This window comes from Strigops habroptila, chromosome 9 (genome assembly GCF_004027225.2).
Source record: "Strigops habroptila isolate Jane chromosome 9, bStrHab1.2.pri, whole genome shotgun sequence".
In the NCBI taxonomy this organism is placed as follows: Eukaryota; Metazoa; Chordata; class Aves; order Psittaciformes; family Psittacidae; genus Strigops; species Strigops habroptila.
Genome location: NC_044285.2, coordinates 20,817,312 through 20,836,414, shown reverse-complemented (window position 1 = coordinate 20,836,414; position 19,103 = coordinate 20,817,312). Strand labels below are relative to the sequence as shown.

The 19,103-nt window shown below is 43.3% G+C and overlaps 1 protein-coding gene across 17 annotated transcripts in view; it reads left to right on the top strand.

Moving 5' to 3' along the window:
* The first annotated feature begins 688 nt into the window (after positions 1-688).
* The window catches only part of NEO1 (neogenin 1), a 193,360-nt gene continuing 174,945 nt past the window's right edge, over positions 689-19,103 (top strand). For 13 of the 17 annotated variants that reach the window (XM_030497329.1, XM_030497327.1, XM_030497328.1 and 10 more), the window contains exon 1: positions 689-1,129. In XM_030497329.1, the coding sequence (XP_030353189.1) occupies positions 1,015-1,129 (115 nt within the window). In that variant the 5' untranslated portion in view covers positions 689-1,014. Of the gene's footprint in view, positions 1,130-1,540; positions 1,765-19,103 lie in introns of those variants that run through there. The other 4 variants (XM_030497325.1, XM_030497321.1, XM_030497333.2 and 1 more) reach the window with 2 other exon arrangements.

The window sequence follows — 19,103 nt, the reverse complement described above, 5'->3', positions numbered from 1 at the left end:
ATTTCATTTGCCTTTTCAAAGTATGTTTAGTCTTTTCCGCACATTTAGCCTCTGGTTTGTTGAGAAACATGCTTATTGTGAAAGCCGAAGTCCCGCATTGAGCAGCGGAGACCACCCCCCCGCACACACAGAAGAAAACAAGTTTCTGCACGTTATTTTCACCGGGTTAGTGAGGTGTTTCTGTGCTCGGCAGCTCCGGAGGCCCGACCGCCGCCGGATCCCGGCGCCGGATCCCAGCACGGCGCGTCCCGCTGCGGCCGCCGGAGCCGCACGGACACCGCGGTGCGGTTGGGTTCCGCGCGTCCCCGTGCGCGGCCACACCTGATCCGCCCAGGGCTCTAGCTACGAGGGAAAAACACGTATTTATATCACTGGGGGCCGGGGGGGGGGGAGGTGCCTCCCGCATCACCCTCAGTGCGGCCGCCGGGAGCGCCGCGAACACGGACCCGGACCCGCGCCCGCCCCCCGGAGCTCCCCCGGGGCCGCCCCGACCCCCCTCAGGCGCTGAGGGAAGGGCCCACCCCCGCAGCCTGGGCTCCCGCCTCCCGCCGCGCATGCGCGGGTGGTGGCGGCGGCGGGCACGCGCGCACCTGGCGCGAGGGTCGGCGGCGGGAGCAGCGCGCGCGCGCGCGCGCGGCTGGGGGGAGGGGAGCGGAGGGGGCGCGCGGGCGCATGCGCGCGGCTGGGCGGGGCGGGGGGTGTGGGCGGGAGGCGGCGAGGGGCGGGGCGCGCGGCGGGCGCCCCTCAGGGTCCGTGTGAGGCGGCCGCGGCGGCGCTGGGACCGGCCCGCGATGGACTGACCGCGGCCGGTGCCGCCCGCCCCCCCCGCCTCGCCGGCTGTTTAGCGGGGCGACTGCCTGAGCCCCGCTGCCCGCCCGAGGGCCGCCACCTCGGGAGTGTCGCAGGGGCTCGGCGGAGGAGCGCGCCCCGGCCGGCGGAGCAGGCAGGAGGAGCCCCCCCTCGGGGGAGGGGCTGGCGCTGGGTGCCCGGCTGCCGGGCGCGGGGAGCGGAGAGATGGCGGAGGGGAGAGCCCGGCGGCTCCTGGGTTCCCTTTGGATCGCCCTTCTCCTCGGGCAGCCGGACCCGGCCGGCGCCGCCGCTCGGAGCGGCTCCCAGAGCCTCCACACAGGTGAGGAGCTGAGCGAGACCCTGTCAGAGGCGGCGGGGTAGAGGGCGCTCGGCGGGCCCGGGACCGCGGGGGGCGCTGAGGGGGTGCGAGCCGCCGCGGTGCGGAGGGGGGGGGGCGGTGCCGGTCCGAGCGGGTCCTGGCGCCCAGGGGCTGTGGTCGGACGGTGTGGGCTCGGCTCGGTGCGCGCACCAGCAGAGGCCACTGCTGCCTCCGCAAGCGGGCGGTCACCGCTGCCGCCTGGCGCGGAGCGGGGGGGGGCGGGAGGCACCTGAACCCATTTACCGCAGCGTAAACGCTGGAGCGAATCACCTGCGCTTCGTGCTCTGCCCGCCGTCTGCGGGCGGGAGCGCACCTGGGACGAGTGCGAGCTTAAACGGGCTCCCTCTGGGCTCGGAAGACCCGATGGGTGCTATTGGAACCGGCAGGGACCCTTTCTAGGAGAGGAGGTGGCACGCAACCTGTGGAGAGAGCGGAACTTGACTGGAAACTGCACCGCAATAGCCCAGAAATGAGCGGTCTGGCAGCAGTTCAGCCGCTGTCGTTCCCACACCTTTTACCATTGTTACCTCTAATGATCCGTTATTCTTTATGAATCCTCGTTCTTTATAGGCTACGAAAAACGTAATCTCATCCAGGTGAGTGAAGTACGGTGTGTGTATGAGGAGGCTTTCTGAAAAGGCTCTCGTAAAAGACTCTTAAACCATAGAAGGTTCCTCTGTTTTGCAGTAATGTTATCTGCTCATTTTGCAAAATATTGGCTTTGAAAAGTAACTTTTTTTTTTTTTTTTCCTTGTTAGCAACAAACTAGTAGAAAGCTTGAAAGAAAATCTGGTCTTGAATGCTGAATGCTAGGTTTTCGTTTTAAATCCTCCCCTGTAGATTGCATCTTGATAGTTTAAAAGCAAGCTTGTTGCAAGTGGGATTTGGAAAATACTGTTTAAATGAGTGGTTTTTAGCATCTTGGAAAAGTGAGAATGGTTAAACTCTGCTATTAAATGGTGTAATTGTCTTGTTTCAAATCACACAGTAATGTCTGTGGTAGTCCTGCTGTGGATACTGCTGATGCAGCCAGGTATGCTGACTCCTGTTGACAGGGGATGTATTTATTCTGTTCCACTGTACAGGCTTTGCAGATTCCAGGTCTGATGCAGTTATTCTTTTTTATTTTGAAAAATATTGTACTTGGACTCAAGGACCTACCAAGCATGTGTAATAGATAAGTTACTTCTTGACATGTGTAATCTTTTTCAGTACTCACTGCTCTGTGGAGAGCTCGCTGGAGTTATCTGTTGGTTTGGTTGCTCTTTGCTACTTTAAAAAATGCTTTATGGTTGAGGAATTCAAATTGATATGTGAGGGTCTAGCTGTTGAAGTCAAATGTGGGAATTAAGTCACCAAAGGGGAAGTGATGTGCTGAAATATGGGACATAAAACCTTTGTTGAAGGTGACTGTTTATCAGAGCAAGAATTTAGAAGCATCACTGTGGATGCCCTGGAAGTTCTGGTGATCTCCTACTCTCTCATCTTTCTGTTTTGTGCCATGTCAATGGATCTTGCCTCAGTTCCTCTCTGATGAGGACCAGGAGCCAGGCTTTCCCTCACCCTGAGGGTGTTGGTACCAGTTATTTAGAGGGAGAGGCTTTCTTGATTTGTTGTCTCAATGAGGATGAGATCCTTCATGCATAGTGATAGACTCCATCTTAATTTGTACTGTTTTCCACCTGAATATTACTGTTTTTTTCTTAATTGGAGGATGTTCCACATACTTTCATATTTGGCAGGTGGGAGAAGGACACTCAAGTCCCTCTCTGCTTGTAAGAAAGGAGGGAGCGTGGCACAGACACTTCACATCATGCCTGAGGGCAATCCCCTATGTGTTTGAGATTCAAGTGTAAGAGTGCTGGCTTCTGTCCCATGTCATGTATGGAGCTTGATCTCTTTAGCATGCTTGGAAGAGGCTTGTTAGGTTGGTGTAAAGGGCTGGAGAGGCAGAGAGACTCCTAGTGTCTAGGTCCAGCTGGAGTTTAGCTGCATGACTTGTGGCTCTGCTTGTCCAGACTGCTGTGCTGCTTGCTATGTCTGGAATGGTAGGGTTTTTAATGCCAAAAAGAAAAAAAAAAAAGTCAACTTTGTTGTTGTTGGTAAAGGTGACCTAAATGAGCAGAAATGATAAATTTGGAAGCCCATATTCTCTTTATGTATCTGTGTATGTTTGAGGACATTTGATCCCATCTATAAATAACCAGTCATTGCTCTCTGAAGAAGAGAGTAGCTGAATTATTTTGGGAAAAAAGTGTTTAACTTCATTTATTTGTGTATCTGTAAACAACAGTGTGTTTTCTAGTCTGGTTGGTTGCTTTGCAAATAAGGTAAAATAAGCTACTGATTTTAGAATGGGGACAATATTTCACTTAGCTAAGGGAATAAAACCAAGAAAATCAGTAGTAGAGAAGGACCAAATAAAGCTAAATCCTGCCTCCTGTAACTGTTCAAAACTCACTTGAGATTAACGTAACTTTAACATACAAGATTGCATTAAGAATAAAATTGAAGTCGGTGTCACCTTTTAACTTTTAATAGGAAAGCTGTGATAACCTATGCACACCATTAAGATTGCAAGGTAGATTATTCAGAAGCAGGAGTTTTGTTCTGTCTCTCCCTGGTATTTGTGAAGTCCTTGAAATCAACATGTATTTTGGTGTTAAAGGATAAACTGGCAGTTTTGGAAGTTCATGATCAAATATAATTAGAAATTGGGCATGGAAGCTGTGTGAGACTCAGAACTGCACAGATGTGTTTAACCACGTGTTGATTACAGATCATTGGTGCAGTGTATGCTGCTGTATCATAGAATCCCAGAGTAGTTTGGGTTGGAAGAGATCATAAAGCTCATCCAGCTTCAACCCCCTGCCACGGGCAGGGGCACCTTCCACTAGAGCAGGTTGCTCCAAGCCCCTGCGTCCAACCTGGCCTTGAACACTGCCAGGGATGGGGCAGCCACAGCTTCTCTGGGCACCCTGTGCCAGCGCGTCAGCACCCTCACAGGGAAGAGCTTCTGCCTCAGAGCTCATCTCAGTCTCCCCTCTGGCAGATTAAAGCCATTCCCCTTTCGATGCTCCTTCTAAGGTGTGAGAGGTAAAGAAGATGGGAGCATAGATTGTCTGGGTTCCTTAGAAACATAAGTCATAAATCGTTTCAGTTTTGTCTGCAGTTCTTGATTATTTCTAAATATATCACAAGTTAAATATAGACTAGAAATATTCAGGTCTCAGTTACATCCCAAGTCACTTAAATACAGGTCTCCAGTTGATGTCCCTGTTTCTTATAAATCTGGAATATGTCAGCCTCGTGTGTATGATCTGGTAGAAGTAATTTGACCGCTTACAGCTCCTGTGCTGTACAGAGCCCAGCACCACTGCTGCTGGCACATATAAATAGGCAGCAGTGGAAAGGTCTGATGCTGGAGCATGTTTCTTGCAAGGGTGAACTATTGTTCTAATAATCCTTGACTCGAGATGCCTTTTGCTGGGGCTGTGGTGATGCTTTGCTGCTTGTCCCTGGCTGTAACTGCCAAAGTGGCTTTTGCAGTGCGAGTTGTTTAAGAGAATGGTTTGACTTGCTTATGAAGCCATCCTACTAAACTGTCAATTTAAATGTTAATTGCGCACGGTTGCAAGGTGTGTGTACACACCAGTGCCTAATACTTACCACAGTGAAAACCAGTGAACAAATACTGTCATCACTTGGCTTAGTTATCTCCTGCTAAATTATCAGTGTGATTTAAGTAAGGAAATTGCACACAGTAGATTGTTGATTGTTGGTGTAAGTAAGAGTATCTGGTCACTCCCGATGCTAAAATGTCCTTGTATTTGACAAGACATTAACACTGACCAAAGATTTTCAGAGAAATTGGACAACTATGTAGGTACTGAACTCAAGTTTGCTGCCTTATCAAGAGGAGGGGAGTGATAAGTGAGCATGGAAATGGAGGGAGAATTTAAGAAGACTACACAAAGAGCAATGTGATGTGTTTCTTAACCTTTACTTCCAAGTTAGAAAAGCTTTTACCTTGTGCAACATCAGCCTGAGTATGATACAAGGCTTGAAAGCAAGTTTTTGTACCATCACTAGTTTGGCATGGAAGTAATTTTGTGTATAAAATGTAGGGCAATATGTTTGTAGCTAACTTGGCTAAACATACAGTTTTGATATATGCAGGATTTTTAAAGTTTCACGTTGCATTGTCTTTGAGGAGGTATAACTGAAATTCATGCTGATAACTAAATAACGCTCAATTCCCATGAGGAATCTGCACGACTGTCAAGATGTCAGTTGGTGGAAGGGAGGCTTTGCTCCACTTCTGCTTAGCTAGTTTGCAGGGATTTCAGTGCCTGCAGTATTGGAATTCAGCAGGCTGTAGGGCCAGGATTGCAGCTTCTCATGCATTCGACTTCAGTGCCGGTTACAGAATAGGTTCATGTGTTTCCCTACGGATGTTAAGACCTGGGTGTTCAACCCGTCAAGTCTTAGTGCAGTGCTGGGAACTGGCAGCTGAGGCAGCGGTATGTGTTTGCTTAGCCTGGGTGCTGGGTGAAGAGCTGCTGCCCCGGGTATTCAGAGGGTGCCACTTCAGCTGAGTGTGCTGAACTACATCTCCGTGCCTCAAACAGTTAAATAGAATGCTCTAAGGCTGTTGAGCTTAAAAAAAAAAAAAAAAAAAAAAGGCAAACCAGTCCTTAATAGAGAAGATATATCAGCGTTGTGGAAACAACAGTCATATTTTACTGACTGGGTGCTATTGATCTAGTTCTCCAGTTAAATTGCCAAGATGAAAGGGGTAATCCTGATTAATTCCATATAAATAGATAAACACAATTTGTATGCATGTAGTTGCAGTGTTCTTTAGAAAAACTGAAAGGTAGGCTTTAGATGGTCTATTATGTTCTATTAGGTGCTTTAATTTTAAGTGGCTTTTTTACCATTTAGTATTCATCCTGAAGAGTAATCTTAATTTTACAGAATAAGCAAACTATCAATTAATGACAAGTTCTTTTTGCATCAGTTAAAATAGCTTTATATGTATATATAAAAAAATATATATTTTAAAGCTGCCCTTACCAAAGGGAGTGAAGGAACTGAGGAATTAGCAGTGTTCTGCTGCTGAACTTTCCTGGAGTTTGGGTTTTTCCCTGGAGTATGTAACAACCGTGAGATGTTTGAGTTGTGTAGAAAGTGATTTAATGTTTAATTTTACTGCGAACTATTTAATGCCCTTTTAACAATCTGATTAAGAGGTAAATTGCTACAGAGCAAAAGGAGTTTATATTTTTACACTGTGGCTAACCAGTATCACTCCGCTCATGGCTGCTGGATCTTTTGGGATACCTGAAAGGGATTGGACATTTTAGTAGGAAGAACGTCACAGCCGAATCCCTCAAGGCGCTGTTCTGAAGGGGCTCTCCCGCTCGGGAGCTCGCTGGGCTTCAAATACACACTTGTGTATTCTTTTATGGCGTTTGGTGATTCTTATTGCCAGTCTTTGAGCTTTCCCAGTTCAGCTTTGGTTTGCTATTGTGACGTTACCAGGGCCGAGTATGGCTTTTTTAGGAAGGAACCTACTGGTAATCTATGATGTGACAAGGTTTTATTTTTGCTATTCCTCCTGCAATCTAGTTTTCGTAGTTATTCAGTAAAATCTTGTCTTGAGTTGGTAAATTGATCTAGAAACAGTGAATTACATGTTAGAGGTTTTTCCCTTCAAAACCCGTCCTTCTGCGTACATTAGCAGTGAATCTTCTCTGCTGTTGAGTAGTTAGCGCAGCTGGCTCGGTACTGGTTACCACGGACGCAACTCACATGCTCTGCTTAGGCTGAATTTCTTCATTTGCGAGTTTTAATCTGTTGATCTTTTTTCTTGGTGCTCCGGATAGGTGTTGGCTCATGTGAATAACTTTTTTTAGTAGTATAAATTTTGATGGTTTGGTTATTTTCTATCTCATCAGAACATAGCAGCTCAATAATTTCTGGTATCCTCTCATCATACTGTTTAGTCCAGAGGTCTTTTAAAAGTGGAAAAACTGTTCTGTGGTTAAATTGCCCACTACTTCATCTGTCAAAGAATTTTAATATGCTACTGCCCTTTGTAGTTAATTCGGGTAAGTTTTAATTGTTACCCATGCAGGAGTGAATCTTGCTGTGCTTTTGTTAATTTTTTTTTACTGTTGCTTTAACACCCCCCCACCCCACCCACCCCCCCCAACTGTATATACTTGATGGGGTTTTTCACTTAAAATTTTGCTTAATCTCTCCTAGTTTTCTAATCACCAATGTACTTTATATACTTTTGGGTTCCAGTGGGATTGTATTTCTACTTGATCCATACAACTCTGTTGAACTTTGCCACCTATTTATGTTTTTTTATCTTTCTCTCTGGCTTAGAAGCACGGACAGCTTCTGAGTGTTTTTGATTCTAGCTCTCTGTCCTTATGTATTTGTGGGCTTTTCATATTTTACCTTTGTTTTTATTTGATGTCTTTTTTACATGCCTTGAAGCTGTCATATTTTGTGACACTGGGTCAAAGCATCTGTCAGTAGCCAGCACAGTTGTCTTCCATTATTATTATTATTATACTTTGATAAATTTATCTTCTTTGATGTGCTTTTAACCCTTTTGACATGTGTCTAATGGTGGTGGTGACCTAGAGGTGAAAAATGCAGTGCTGCTACTATGTGTATGGTACTCTGCAGTCTGAGGTTTCTAACAATATAGGCTTAACTGGTGTTTCTTTCCTATTGAACTATTTAAGTTGGACTTCATGTAGTTTTGAAGAGACATTGTGCTTTTCTACAGCTTCCATCTATTTGATGTTCTGCATGCAACACTCTGGTGCTACTGACATCACTAACAGGCTGCAGCACTCAGAGGCAACTTCCACCTTTTTTGTCTTCAGCTCAGTTTTCAGTGTAATGGCCCAGTAGCTTGCTTCTGCTTGGGCCGAGGTAGATTCAAGTCCTTCTGTACAAACTTCGTCTTTCTTAGTTTCCCTCTGTAGTTAATGAACCTGAACATCTCTTCTTAACACTGCTTCCTAGTGAAACCTTATAATGTAACTGTATCGAGAAGGCGAGAGCCACAAATAGAGGTGTTGGCGTATTCCTTCTAAAAGTAGAACAGGCTGCCAAAAGTCATTTAAGTCATTAGACCTGTCATGACTTTTAAAGCCTCTTGTGCATGTATTGGGGAGCAGAGTATAGCTTGCTTTCTAAATTTTAAGTGGTTACTGTCACACTGGTTAGCAAAACGAATACTTGCTTGAAGCCGCTAGCTGTCGCATGTTGTAGATAGCAGGGAGGAAAGCTGGGTATTAATGGGATGAAATCTTTCCAAAAGGAATTTATAAAGCCAAATGTTCCTGTTTGAAAACAGGCAAGGAAGAAAGTGTAAAAGAACTGGAAATAATGGAAAACTGCATCCAGAAATGTATTTTGATATGGTGGGACACCTAAACAGTTTGTAGTATGCTCCTGTGCAACTGGAATTGGAATTTTCAGTGTTGGGCTGTTAGTGCTCTGGTTGCAGAAAATCCAGGTATTTTGTTATCAGTTTGTGAATCTTTTATTAGAAATGTAGTTGGGCAGATATGAAGCACAGCAGATAGGCAGTCCTTGCCAAATGTTAATCCTGTTTTCGTGTGCTTAGTTCCAGCATTTCAAGCTGGCAGTGCCATTAAAAGGAGGAGGACCTGCATACTATGCCCTTCCATTTGCTTTCACAAGCATTCGTGGAGGATGTAGAGTTGGATGGGTTCCCTACTCTGTTGCGCCATGTGCCTGCCTGTGAACTTGTGTTAGCAGAAGGGAGAGGGTGATGTGAGCATGTGGGGAAGGAGGCTGCTTTTTCTGGTGGGGGTAGAGATTGCCTCAGTGTTTGAACACGAGAAGTACTGTGAATGAAATATATTGCGTGTCTTATGTCACCATATTCATCTTTAATATTATGATGTCTTGCAGCATATTGATTTCAGATCTATAGATTAAAATTTAGTCAGAAAGCATGCATTGTTATTTTAAAATGAATCTGCTGCTAAAATGCTTTGTAAAAAATCATTTTTAGATTAGTAATGAATTCTCAATTTAGCTTTAATGACTTTTGGTTTGCTACTTTTTTGCCCCACGCTGAAATCTCGTTTGTTTGGCTGGTTCCAAAGTGGGAATAAAGCTGCAAGTTTCATCTTGCACTTCTTTACCATAAGGCGAAGTATTTTAAAACTACCAAACAGGTTATGCTTTCAGAAAAGGATGGTGGCCTGGTAATTCTTTGAATGCAGTAGTTGCTTTCTTGCTTTGAAGCCTAGAGAAAACTTCATTTTATTATGATTACCTTGTGTACCGTGTCATTTCAGCTGTCACTTTGAGTCTGCTGCGTACTCACAGCTGTATTGTAGCTTTGTGATGTTAGAACTTTCAAAATCATCCCTATACCAAAAGTGAAATCCTGTATGGGTACCACTGAACTGAAGCCTGGTTGTGACTGTAAGGAAAGCTTGTAGATATCTTATGATGTGGCAATATGCTGGTGAAGGTGCACAGGTAGCACACTTGCCAGGCAAACCAATTCCCAGTGTGTGGAAGCTTCCAGCCAACTTGATGGCTAAGGATGACATTTTTTTCCTGAGAAAAACTGAGTGAAATGAATATTGAACTTATGAGGGCTGTGCACATAGTGGGAGGCAGCATGAAGGTGAGGCATGCTCAGGATGATAGCTAGGGGCAAGTACGGGGAAGCAAAACTGCCCCCTTCCTGCACTGGAGCCTATCTCCATGTTTTTTTGGTGGTTCTGCAGAGCAATTTAGGGAAAATTTTTTTGAAATGGCTTTATTACTCTCTTTTGCTTAAGGAGATAATAGTAATACAGAGGTAGAACTCATGATCATACTGACCAGTGTCATGGTGCAATGCATCTTGTCTTGTTTAGATGCCAATAAAGGTGTGGTCTCGGGGATTACATCTGAAATTACAGGAGTGTATATTATTAATTTTCAAGGGTGAATTTAAATACATTCTTTGGAACACTATTTTTATTAGCATTCAGAGCTATTAGAGAATATACTGCAAATTTTGGGTGTGACAGCCCTCCTTCACATTTTTCCCAAGTTGCTTCCTTTTCTAGAATCTGACACAGCTTGTCTTCTGTTATAAGTGTAAAATAGCTTATTTATCCTAATCTTCACATGTAATTGTTTGCTAATACCTAGTTCAGGTCTTTGGAGCCTGAATTTCAGGTTCTGCAGGGTTTTTTTTTATTGCTATGGATTCTTTTTACTTACCTCCTTATTTAAAGTGGTGATGTGTTTTGAAAAAATACCTAAATATGAAGAGGTCAGAACCAGCTTGGATACCTGCAGTGATTTGGTAGCCATTTCTATGTTGTGTTTTTATGTAACTTTGAGATGCAGATGAAAGAAAACTCACACAAACTATAGCTACAGGAAATGTAGTGTCATATTTGCGCTACTGAGGCTTTTTCAGTTGTGCTGTTGAGCGTAAATCAGTGTTCTTCACCTCTCGATTTGTCATCTTTGAGTATAGACAAGTGGTACTCCTCATAGGTGATGTAAATATTGTAGGCCTAGTCTAAAATAAGGAGACAGAATCTGCAAGGTAACACCACAGCATGTGAATAGGGGTTTGCATATTTAAAATTTGAGGCTTTTTGGGAGGAAGAAGGCAGTTTCTGAACATGGAAGGATGAGAAGCCAGTCATCAAATGCATCCAAAGCAGGATCTGATATATTCTGCCTTCTAGGTAGTGCGAGTTAAAGGCTGTTTCTGGTTCAGCTCGATTGGAGGATCATGTGCTCATGGTGACAGCCATATCTGCTCCAAATATGAAGTGTTATTTTTCTAAAGTAGTGTTTTCCAGTTGTTTTATTTATTGTTGTTATCAGCTTTTCATTTTACTGCAGAAATCAATCTAAAGGAAGAAAGCCGGTGTTACGGTTGCTGAAAGTGTCTGTCTGTCCTGGATCTGATCTACACATGTTTTTTGATCTGTCCCCTTTTGTTCTCCATGGAACTTGTTGTGGAGGCACCAGTGGCCATGACTCTGTAGCAGGGACTGAGCCGATGCTTTGGAGCTTCATCTTTGCATTCATATTTGTCAGGCACAGGCTTTATTACTGTAGCGTAGCATTTTCAAACATGTCCTTTGCTTATTTATTAAAACTAAAATGACCTCTAAGAAACAGATTTTTGCCTTTATTTCTGTCTTGTGTTATCTTAAAGAAATGTTTTTCCCAAGTTTAGCCTGTGAACTGTTTATGCAGAAGGCTTTGAAAGACTCTCAACTTATTGTTTCTGTTATGATTACACATTAGTATGTGGAGCATATTGTTTGCTTAAATCTAGTTTAGCTCCTGCAATGTAACTTTGTCATTCTTACCCTGCATGCTGAGGGCAGTTGGTTAAGGTGAGTGGAGGAGGGGGTGCGATGGGGTGATGGTTTTCATTTCAATAAAAAACAAAACCAAAATCAGAATTGGCCTTTGTAGATTCTGCCTCACAGCTACTGGTGGTATCAAGCACCCTGTTGAATTATTACGAAATACAAAGCTGGATTCACTGGCCTGTATGATTCCCTTGGGATATAAAGCAGCTGGATTTAATTGGTGATCTGAACCTCAAATCACAACACATTTGGTGAACTACCTGTGTCACTAGCATCTAGTTTCTTCTATCTCGTGCTGTCTTGTTGCATGTCGGTTATATTAAGAAGGGGAAGCGGATGGTAGGTTGTGTTGGTGGTTTGTTTCAGTAGCCCGAAGATTGACAATTCATGTGCTTTTTAAAAAATGTGTGACTCTTCTCACAGAACAAAATCAAGAAATGATTTTAGATATGAAATGCACTCAGGGATTCAGACAGGTTTAATGTTGGCTGGTAGTGTCAGAAAAAATTGTAGACTTTGGTTCCGACTGGGGAGAGGTTTATGCATGCATCGTAATTCCTTTTTCACAGCTGAATGGTTATTGTCCCGCATTACCTGTTACCACAGCTGTGTGGAAAACTGAAGGGTAGAGATCATGTTGTTGCTCAAAACACCTGAGAGGCAATGGCAGAATGTGGCAATAGTCTGTACCCTAGTGCCCAGGAAAGCATCCTTGGTGGTGTTGCTGTGTCGGTTGTTCTTATAACATTCTTGTTAGTGGTTTCAGAAACAGGACTTAATCCTCATTCAGGTGGGAAATTATTACCTATTCTTTGCAAATAAGCTGTGCTGGTTTTGTAGTTGAGGAAGCTGTTACAGTTTTTTCTAGGTGGCATTTGGGAATTTTGGTAACACGAGCACCTTTTGCTTCATCATTTGGAAAATTCATTCTAAAAGATGATGGAAGGGTTTTAGATGTTGACCAAGTGATAATCTGGGTATCACCGTAAAAGCAGATCCACATTTAATTCATTCATCTACCTTTTATGATAACTGTTACATTTATGCAGTCTCTTGTAGCAGTTTGAATCAGAAGCATCCATGCTTGCTCTATAATTGCTTATATGCTCTTCCAAGGCTATAACACAGCTCTCAGTGGTGTCTGTGTAGAAGTAATTTCATTTTGAGATGGCATTACCTAAACGTTTTTAGAATAAAAAATGTGTTCTCAAGTCTTTCAATTTGCATATGGGGGAAAGACTGACAGGACAAGGTAACTGTGATGTCCTCTGCAGGTGCATTGCTGCTCACTACAAATGAGGTGAAATGAAAGCAAGAGCTTGAATAGACCAGTTGGGCAAAAATCAACTTTAAAAAAGCGAAACCCTCTAATTTTTGTAATTGTTACTGGTACGTGTTTCAGTATACCAATGAGCACATGCATGACTTGAAACAAGATTAACGTGATGTTAAGATTTGGCAAAAATAGCTCATAAATGTAGTCTCTGAGTATTCCTTTCCTTAGCAGGCTTTGGATGCAGGGAAAAAGCAACTGGACAACATTGCATTTACAAATGATTTAGTGTACCAGAAAGCTGAAGTTCATAACTTCCCTCAAGAGCATGAGATGTTCAGTATTTGTCGTACATGTTGATGTGGAGTCGTTACTTTACTAAACTGTGCTGGGAGAGGTGGCTGCTGTTTCTCTAGGTTAGCTCCTCCCACCCCTCCCCTTTGTGTAAACTCTGTAGTGCACTTTCTCAGCTCCTGCCTCCACAGTTACTACTAGCTGGATTTCACAGCTTGATAAAACTAGAAACGTTTTTCTGTGATAAGTGGCTTTGTCATCTCTATGTCTAACTTTTTTGTCTCTGTAAAGCTAGAACTGGACATGACCAAATTACTGTGTTATATGGTTTTGCACCTTCAAACTTTGCTTCCCAGAAAACAAAAAACGTTTATTGTGGGAGATTGTTTAGAACCGCTTGTGACATCTGGGATCATTCTTTATCCAACTATACTTGACTGAGAGTGAAATCAGAACTACCACAGAGAGTCTAACCTGCTCTGGTTGATAGGACAGTCATTTTAAATTGAGCTTGTGAAATTTTGAGGAACTCTTCTGCTAATTTGGAGGTATTTTTGGGCACGGCTGTAATATCCCATAAGAGCCTTTGGAAGTTGCTTTGTGATTTTTGGTGTACAAAAATAAAGATCTTCAGACTACATTTCCAGAATGTGGACATAGCCTGGTTTGTGTCATCCCCAAGACTCAACAATTGGGAAACTGTATGCAAGTCTTGTAGTTAGCAATCCCTGTTAGATGATGGTAGGAAAAGAATTTGATAGATCTTCTACTATCTTTTCTGTGCAAATTGGAGTGGGAATGAGTAACACATCATGCTGAGCTTTGGATTTTATGTGGGTGTTTGTTCCTCCTTCACTGGATTTGCAAACTGAGCTCCTTATCTACATTCTCAAAAACTTCAAATTTGTGCATCTTTAATGCTAATGTAACATATAAAAGTGTGCATCCTTTGTAGTCATAGGATTTCACTGGATGGAGTCCCAAAGATACGGTTTAGTTTTGGAGGAGATGGCTGTGTTGGCTTTGTGGCTCGCTACAAAGCCACGGGGCTCTGTGAGGGGATTGGAGCTGCCAGGTGAATGGGCTCCTGAGGACTGGGGAGAGCACTGCAGAGGACAGCATTGGCACTCCTCCTAGCTGCCAACAATTAGCTTTTCAAGTGAGCATTGAAAGGGTTTTGAAATATGTGAAGAGGAGTATAATTATGAGAATCTTCCTACCATAATGCGGCCTGGAAGCCAAACTGTAACCGAGTCATTTTATTTAGATATATTTACTTGGCTAAGTAAGTGAATGTAAAATCCAAATCTGAACACTGGAGAGAGGGCCTCCTTCCTCGGGATCGTATTCTTTCAGTTAGCATGGTGCTCAGAGCCTCTCTCAAGTGTTCCTCTTGTTCCTCCTTGTAGAAAGAATGTTTTTCCTTTCTTAAGGCTTTTCTTTAAACCACTTTAACCCTTGACCACGCCGGTATGAATAGAAGAACAATGGAGCAGCTGGCTGTGCCTGCAGCAAGATTTGGAATAGGAAGGGAAGTCTTGCCTTCTAATTTTGCTTGTTCTCTCTTTCTTTTCCTAGTACATGCTAGTGCAAGAGCAGAGTCTGCCTTCCTTAAGGAACACATACGAACTTTAGTTGCATCCTGTGGGAAAGTGAGGCCTTTTAATGCTGCAAAAGTAGCACAGAATTTTCAGAGGTCTTAATTTGTCTGAAGCTCAAAACAAAAAAAAAGCCATTAATGGTTGTAGTTTAGAGTCACCACCAGTATTGCGAACCCCAAAAGATGTCCGTGCTCCTTCTGAGGCTTTGGACGTTAGAGAGCCAGCCTTTCTCTCCGAGGCTTGCTCTAATCCTGTTGCTGATATTTTCATTGCTTGACAGAGCAGAGGAATGTCTGAGGCCGCAGCAGGGGGCTCGAAAAGCTGTTAGCCAGCAGCAGCAGCAAGCATTGAGCTGTGACTGGGGAGAGGCTGCTGCACTCCCCTGCATCGGGAAAGAAGTGGCTAGAGCCTAGCAGATTTTTCCTTCCCAGGGTGAGGAGTAATTTACACACAGCACAGCACCCTTGTCTTGTGGTGAAGATGAAGGCTGAGTTTACATGGCTTTATTTGCTTGAGAAATTAAATGCCTTTCTGTAACTGGGGGCACTGAGGACCAGGATTACATCTAACCACTACCTGTACTGACTCTTGCCCTGCCATGCCTCTGATACCAGCTTTGGTTCATGGTTGTAACAAAACGATAACAATTTTTGGCAGTGACAAATTCTGGAAAGTCCGAGAAGTTAAACTGCTACTGCCAACATGATGGTTGTCAAAGACAAAGCTTTTCATAATGTGTTGTGGCAGCTTTTGGTTATTGGTTATTGTTCTTCATTCACACTTGCACTGGGAACATTTTCATGGTGAGAAGCTGCCTTGTAGATTTATACAGAGATCCAGCTCCTGAGTTTACTCCTTGGCATGAAATGATACATATCCCATGTATACATATTACTAAGTGAATTTCATTACCCTAAAGACAAATGCAGAAAAGCCTCTAAGGAGTAAATAGCCTCAAATTGTATTTCTGTCACCACAATTGATTTCACACATGACTTAAACCTACAGATTTACTTTTTTGATGTCTGAGGTTAAACAGTTAAAGCATTATTCTGGAACATTACAAAATACAGGGCTATGGACAAGTTAGGTGGAAATGTGGCTGTGCATTCTTGATGGTGTTTATCCACACATTAGTCAATGTTGTAGCCTTTTGATGTATCCTTTGCTTGAAAAATGTTATGAATCTCATTGATAGATGTTAATGATGCCAATATTAAGTCAATTCATTCTATGAAAGCTACTTTCTGAGTAGCTTTCTGATGAGCTAATCAATATACAGAGATTTTTTTGTGCCAAAAATTGATTTTAATACTCCTTATCTATCTCTGGCTTTCCTGGGTTCTTGGGACATTAGTGTAAGAAATGGGTAGAGAAGTATCCTCTATGTGGATATTAATTTTGTGGCGTGGTATGGATCTGACAAAGTAATTAAACTTATTAAATGTATATAGTCATTGCAAGAGTTTTTCATGTGGGTTAAGTAATAGTTCTTAACATATTAAACTGGAGCTGTTTGTGGGAATGCAGCCCAGCTAGCTGCTTGTGTCTTGAAACCTCCCGAGGAAGCACTGTAATTATGTTCACTAATTCAGAAGAATACAACCTGTGAATTGGACTCAACAGCTTCTATCAGACAGATATCGCAAAAATGTGTAAGTACTGGTTTTGGAGAATGGACTCGTAATATCCATCCAAAATCAATGTGGCATGAGAACTTTAGGATACATTTTTAATTTGCACTGGTCTGAGATAGAGGGTGCCATGCATACAGATTTAAATGTGGCTATAAGGCATGATGTTAGCACCAGGATCTACTTAAAAATAGTTTACAAAGTGTCCTTGTGTCTCGCTGTGGAGCAATAGAGACAAGCTCACCTTGTGGGGCCTCAGCAAGTATGAAACCCTCATGCTCTCAGCGGTGGTCCTCCAAAGGAAACCAAGGTCTCCTGGGAGGGCATCTGTGTATGGGGCCCAGGGTGCTGGGGGGCTGCTGGCTCTCACTGGCCAGAGCTCAGAGAGCAGAACAGCAGAGCTTATGTTGTTAAAATGCGATTGCTGTTCTGATAAAGGGTCGGTGAAAAAGTGCTGATCAGATTCCTTGGTTGCACTGTTCCATAAGGCTGGAAATGGAGGAGGTGTGTGCTGGGAGCAGCGGTTAGTCTCACTGCTTAAGCCACACTGCTTGCTTCCTTTCCAAAATATGGAAGTTATTTGGGGCATTCCTGTGTTCTTCAAACGTTGTGTAAAGGTGTAGTTGTTGAATGTTGTCTGCAGGAGTCCAACACAAATAATAACAGTGGAAGCAGGGGCTGCCATCAGGGCTCCAATACTGCCTTATTCAGCTAATGGCCAGGACTGGATGGTGAGGCTGGTGACACTTGGTCACACTGGCAAATCCTCACTGATTGATCCTTATGTGCCCTTGTCTTCTTCAGCAGGTTTTTGCTACCTTTTGTAGTGTGTTTTTCCTGTAGATCTTTACATGCTTTGGTTGCTGAATTTAAAGGCATTCTGCAGACATGGAACTGCATTAGCAATTGGTTGGGTGCTGTGCTCCCCTGCGTGCACCCTGTCCCTGGGAGCTGTTGCTAGTGGCAGGAGGCACTTTGCATATGTGCTGTTTATTTTGAAGAGAACTAGAAATTAAAATAAAATGTGTCAGTCTTCTCATAACAGTTGTCAGATGGAAATAAGTCTACTTGGCTTGTTACTTTGACAAGTGGATTTTATTGTAATGTGTTTTTTCACTGTTGTTTTGTGCAGATTATACCATTCTTATGCATATAGTCTGGTCACATAATAGTTTATTCATGACTAAAAATTGTCACTTTCCAGAGTCTTTCTGAATGGCTTGCAATCACTATGAACTCTTGCACTGTCTTTTCTTGTTCCTCAGAATATTAACTTTATCACTTGAGAAACAAGCACAATTTGTGTGCAAAGAATACACAGTATTTCAGCCTTTCAGCCTCCGCTTTTATTTTATATGGAAATCAAAATAGGAAACTCCAAAACCTGAGTGTTCCCACGTGACCACAGGGTGTAAGGTGACCTCCTTGGCTCTGGGCCCAGGCCAGGAATGTATCGTTCCTTTGACTTAGACTTTGAAACAGGTATTACTTTACAGTTTAATTGGCTGCATACATCTCGAGAAGGATATAAACCAGTGGGTTTTTCCACTGTGGAGACATAAAGGCTTGTTCCGCAGAAGAGAAGGCAGAAACAAGCTGATACAAGGAGCCCTGTATGAACTGAGCTGTGCTGTGTACTTCGGGGGGGGGGGGGGGAAGTCAGGTGCGGTTTTTTTTTTTTTCTTGGCCATGTGGGTTTTGGCAGTGTCAAACAAACCAGTCAGTGTTCTCCTAGGAAAACTAAGGAATCTTTCAGATCTTGAAACCATATTTAAAGACCCCCTCCCCCGATCTTTGTGCATTGCTGCAAATATTGCTCAGTTTTCTATTTGCTGGAGGTTCTTGTGGTTGCCCATGTGTTTTGTGTGTTCTGGTGACAGTTTGAGAGCTGGGGCAGCAACCAGCTGCTTTGAAAGCAAAGGCCACTGACAATTAGAGAAAAGAGAAAATTCTAGATGTTCTGAGGGGCAAACCCTTTGTTTGGAGCTGTTTTCATTTCTCTGTTTTTAATAACTGAAAGTGATTTAATTAGTGTCTGTGGCTGGGTCCAAAAGCCTTTTGCTGACCTATATTCAGACCCCTTTCATCAGCTCCTGTGTGGTTCAGATCTTCGCAGTAGTTGTTTAGCAGTAAGGAGCCAGATATTGCAAGGAAGGCAGATAAGCCTTTTAGTTCTTCGAATCTTGTTTTGCTACTTGTTTGTTCATTCCTTACTTCAATATTAGTGGCTTATCTTCAATTTTAATCTTACTTTACTGTTTCGTCCTTCCTTCTTTGTAATCTGTGGCTTTTAATGTCTGAAAAGTCTTAAATATTTGATCAAAATAAGACCTTATTCTCCTTCTGAAGAGAATAGATCACTTGAAAAGTGGCAGAAAGAGAAACCATATGCAGGCAAAATGTAGTTTGAGGGGAAAGATAGAGCGTGCAAGCATACACAGTCAATTACTGAAACTTGGCACTGATGTTCCTTCTGCTCCCCACTTAGCCACTTCCAGGCTTAGAGTGCAACTTGGGTAGTTTCCATTAATCTATCCAATGTAAAGAGCTCTGGGTGCAGAACTTCTGCATGTTCATTCTCTTTAAAATCTCATTTTCCATCGTTGCCTCTGTCCTGGTTTCTCAGTTGCTTGTTCAGGTGCACTTGGTGTGTTGTGTTCAGTTAGCCAGCTGCAGCAAGACTCATTTCTTAATTACTTTGTGTGGAGAACAGGGATATAAGTT